This window comes from Palaemon carinicauda, chromosome 30 (genome assembly GCF_036898095.1).
Source record: "Palaemon carinicauda isolate YSFRI2023 chromosome 30, ASM3689809v2, whole genome shotgun sequence".
In the NCBI taxonomy this organism is placed as follows: Eukaryota; Metazoa; Arthropoda; class Malacostraca; order Decapoda; family Palaemonidae; genus Palaemon; species Palaemon carinicauda.
The window spans coordinates 8,946,076-8,950,840 of NC_090754.1; the positions used below are offsets into that span (position 1 = coordinate 8,946,076).

Genomic DNA, 4,765 nt, shown 5'->3' on the forward strand with positions numbered 1-4,765 from the left:
TTCAGGTGAATCTTCATTGGAGGGCCTGCCCTTTTTCTTAGTAGCTGGGTTTGTAAATCCTTCTTGGATATGAGGAAGCCGCTGAAATGCCGAAGAAAATAGTCCTTAATAGCTGCTCGTGATGTCATGGCGGAGGCAGGAAACTGAGCGCATCTGTTGACATGCGTTACCTTGAGGATGGGCTTCAGGAAGCCCGGTGATACTACGGCAAGGGCTCGGCAATGTTCACGAGACAGGAGGGGAGTGTGGATATCTTCATGAACATGTACGGTTGCAGAGCAAGACTTTTTGCCAAGACCCAGTGTTGCCTGGAAGTATCCTACAACCGGTGTCATGGGGGATCCCTCTGCTGTCACGACGTCTGTCATGGGTGGAGGTTCAAGGCTTGTCCGAGGTATGCGGAGTGCATCCAAATATACGGTGCCAATCACTATGATGTCTGCTCCTGTATTGGGGATTAGCTGGAGATGTGATGATATATTGTCAAATGACATAGAGACAGTGACTGGTGTAGGGGACTCACTACCCGGGTTATCACCCACGAAACGACAGCTGGTATATGACTTAGTAGTAGGAGTTGAAGCTGTATACCCAGTCTGACTTTTCATGGTAGACATGCAAATCTTCTCAAAATGTCCCTGTTAATTGCAGGTATTGCACTGAGCTTCCTTTGCAGGGCATTTCTGAGTGAGGGGCCAATGACCTGTGCGTCCGCAGTTATTGCATGATGCACTAGTAGCTGGGCATTGTCCGGAATCGTGTTTGCGAGAGGAATATTGATAAGGGTCATTGTTATGAGATTGGTGAGAGCGTTGGTCAGGAGATCGATGATAAGTCCTCTTGTGTAGATGTTGGTTCTTCTTGTATGTAGATACTGCGTTGACTTGGTTAGGGGAAGATGCAAAGGCTGATACAGTTGCACTTGTAGATTCGTAGGAGCGGCAGCATGTCACAAACTCTGCGAGGGCAGATAAGGGTTGGAGGGGGATAAGGTGTTGTATTAACTCTTCATCTCTCACCCCCGTCAAAATTACCATCTGCAATTGCCGTTCAGTGCAAGAGGTGGGGTTGCCAGTGCATAAGTCTACTTCATCAGCAAGATCTTTGAGGCGTGTGTAGTAGTCTGCAAACGATTCTCCGACAGCCTGTTTACAAGACAAAAATTCTCTGCGTCGTAAGGCTTCATTTCTAAGGCTGTGAAAATGCTTCTGCTGTGTATCCAACACCTCTGTAAGGGAATGTGATGTGTTGGGAGGGATGCCCAGTGTATGCATAAGCAGGCGCTGAATATCCAGGGAGATGCAAGTTCTTAGATGAATCAGCTTGGAAGTTTGATGCAATCTATCAAGTCCTACTAATGTTGCATAATCCTCAAAACAGAGTCTCCATTGGCGAAACGCTTGATACGTTGCAACTTGTTGCAAGAGAGGTGGGGGATGGACCGTAGGCTCGCTAGAAGTTGTGGGCGTATGCAATGAGAAGCCAGGGGTTGGGGAACAGGTGTAAAAGGAGGTGCAATTATCGGATTAGGTTGCGGGGGTTGCGATGCCGCAATCTGTCCTGATAGCAAGGAAAAAAGAGACATGAACACCTGGTTGTCTTCCTGTCTTGATTGCTCCATCTGTAATCTGAAGGTCTGCTCCTCTTGTCATCGTCAATCTTGCTCTTGCATGCTGGAAGTCTGCAGAAAATGGATGAGATGAAGTATATCATTATTGTGGTCTCCTCACCTATTTGGAGTCAGGGTACTGGTATCGTCAGCAGCAGCGGGGAGGTGCACAGGTACTTCGTCTCTCATCAGACCCTCCGTTTGATCCTCTGCCTAATCCGCTGTCTGATCCTCTGTCTGATCCATTAAATCATTTAGCCTTTCCTCTTGCTGAGCCATATTGAGTTTGGTGTCGTAAGAGAGCTTGAAATCTGTAGAGCGCCAGAAAAATATCCAAATCGCTGTATGTGAGCGAAAGAAAGCACTTTCGATAGATAAAAATTGCAATGTTTGTAAGTGAGCTTGTGAAATAAGTGGCAGTTGGGTAAGATGAGCGAGTGTGTGTTGCGAACAGAAGGGAGGTGGGTGGGGTGAGCATGCCTCTGGGCGAGCGCCTCGGACCTCAGTCACCATCGATGCATGAAAGAAGGAGGATGGGTGGTGGGGCTGCTAAGAAAAATGGCGCCAAAGTTCAAAAGTCCTAAAAAAATGTTGGCAAGGACACTAACATAATACAACACAGCACTATAACACACTGACACTCTAACCCTGCACTGCACAAACACTGTATCACTCTTAAGAGACACTGTAGTTAAAATCTTGAGTCACTGTAAGGGATGTGCCATGTGTGTGATACTGCCACAAACATCCAAGCGATAAATAGAATGGGGGATGACAAATAAGACTAGTAGGGTCTTTAAAACCTTGTATAATAAAGATAAACGGACATAAATGTGACAGCAGAGGGAAGCAGGTCCTTTCTTGTCACTACAGTGACCACTGAACAACGACTGACTACTATATGCACATGGCGGAAAGAAAAGCAGTGTTGTCACATATAATTACATTGTTGCCACGATGCATAATGAAATAGTGGTCTTACAGTACATGTAAGGAGAAAAGATAAATGGAAATAAATATCATTCTTCTACAAAATAATAATAAAGCAAATGTACATTGATGTTCCTAAACTGTACGTAATGTAAATGATATACAGCATAACATTAGATATCTATACACCGTACAGAAATCCAATGACTTCATCAGGGCATGCTCTCATAGAGAAGGACCCTGGTTAGAGGGGGGGGGGGATGTGTGGTAATGTGTGTGCCTCTTTCCTTAAATATTTAGCCGTCATTTTTGACATATCACGTTAACTAGTCACATGAAAATTACTGCAGTAAATGCAAAGATTCCCAGTCACAGAATGAAGATCTCACAAGAGTGAGGAAAGAAGTAAAAAAGATTGTTGAACATAGAAAGTCAATAGGCGATCATCAAATAACTAAGGAGAGAAAATTAAGCAATAACTCGTATCAACAGAAATTGCCAGAAAAGTTTATACAATGGAAAGAAACAATAGTCCTAAGCCAACTTAGAACAACAATAGGATGCAAAAATTAGCAGCCACACAATCTGAGTGATCCAAGTTTAATTGGAAAAACAGTAAATATTATAAGAGAAAGATTGTATTTATGAAACAAACCTTTTAGATTGAATTGATTGGCAGAAAGTTCAACTTGCCAAAAATGAGAAAAGGACTTAATTGGATTGCATTGATTTGGAAGCAGCTGAAGCACAATATCACCCTCATTTTCAAAGTAAATTCAAGAGAAATATACCAGACAGCTCTACACCTCAAAAACCATATTTTCAAGGTAGGTTTGCTCATTTCAATATAATTTGCAGGTCATTGCAATCCAAGACTGAAGTGAACAACGTGTGATTAATTGTAAACAAAGTTAGAGGAAATGGTAGAGACTAGAGACAACATTACTAGTTTTGATGGAGAAGGTAAAAGTAGCAAGATTCGTTTCTGTAACATCATGGAATACTAAATTAATGACAATGGTATCATGATCAGAAGTATAGCACTAAGGATGAAGCTGAATGAATGATATAAATAGGAGCAAATATTATTTTAAATGATTCAGTCTAGCAATTCCTTCTGAGAGTGTTACCAGACAACAGAAAAAAAATAAGAGTACTGAATTGCGATGGAAAAGATCCTTGGAAACTGTCGTTGTATATGCAGTGTATTTGTAAAAGTACATCAAAACAATGCAGTATTTGTCAGGCACTAGTCAGCATCACCCGTCCACAATCATCTACCAACTCATACTGATAGGGCTGGGTGTAAAAATTTACCATTTCTCTGGATCAACGTGGCATATTGATCAGCTTCACAAATCAGGATTTTATGTAAACATGGATGGAGTAACAAGGTATGAACAATCTACTGTGGAAAATGACAGATATGAAAAAGAAGATAGCAAATTAACTGAATCTTTTACCCAGTGGTCAAGTGAAAACGTTGATCACAACTCCAGAACCTTGGATGGTTAGATTTCCTTACATGACATGGGCATATAAGTTTTGACTGCTAGTGATCATAATTTTTCATATTTAAAAAGACACTCTCCAATCAAACAAAACTACCTGAAGAGGGTCGAAGAAGTGATTAAACACTAAAGCATTCCAGTCATAAACTATTCGTCATCATCAATATCTGGACTGTCGAAATTGATCTTCAAGGAGAGGTGTATACTTGATCTTATGCAAGACATTCATTCTTCTGTCCATCTAGATATACTCTGGAACAGTGCTATATTCTTGAAAGATAAGGGAACCCGTCCAAACTCGTCTGGCTATTGTTATTCTATACCCTTCATATTTCTCATGTATATATTTAACATTATTCTTCTTCATAGACCAACCCAATTGTCTTAAAATATAAACACCCATGATAACTTTGGATTAGCCAATTTGGTTAAAAGCAATAGAGTTAGTGTAAACAAAAGTAATGAATATGGTTCTGATCTTCATGCTGAGTTTACTTTGAAGTATTTGTCACGTTATGAAAGATTATAGAAATTCTGAGTCACTAACCACTATGTATGGTAAAAATGCAGTGGAACATATGATTTCTATAGACAAAATTGTGAAGGTTTGAATAACTTTGTTTGCCTAACCTTGGCTACTCATGTGTGACTTGAGCTCTGTGCTTCTGATTATATAATTCTTAAGCCTAAAAGCCTGAAAAAAAAAAATACAGAA

General features: G+C 40.8%; 1 protein-coding gene across 1 annotated transcript; it reads right to left on the reverse strand.

The window, feature by feature from the left end:
- Positions 1-641: 641 nt before the first annotated feature.
- Positions 642-1,274, reverse strand: LOC137623380 (uncharacterized). The gene has a single exon (XM_068354212.1). It carries the CDS (start codon positions 1,272-1,274, stop codon positions 642-644), a length of 633 nt encoding a protein of 210 aa, XP_068210313.1.
- Positions 1,275-4,765: the final 3,491 nt, after the last annotated feature.

Bases quoted from the DNA above. Each gene is read 5' to 3' on its own strand.
- LOC137623380 (XM_068354212.1), bottom strand. From the start codon at position 1,274: ATGCATACACTGGGCATCCCTCCCAACACATCACATTCCCTTACAGAG.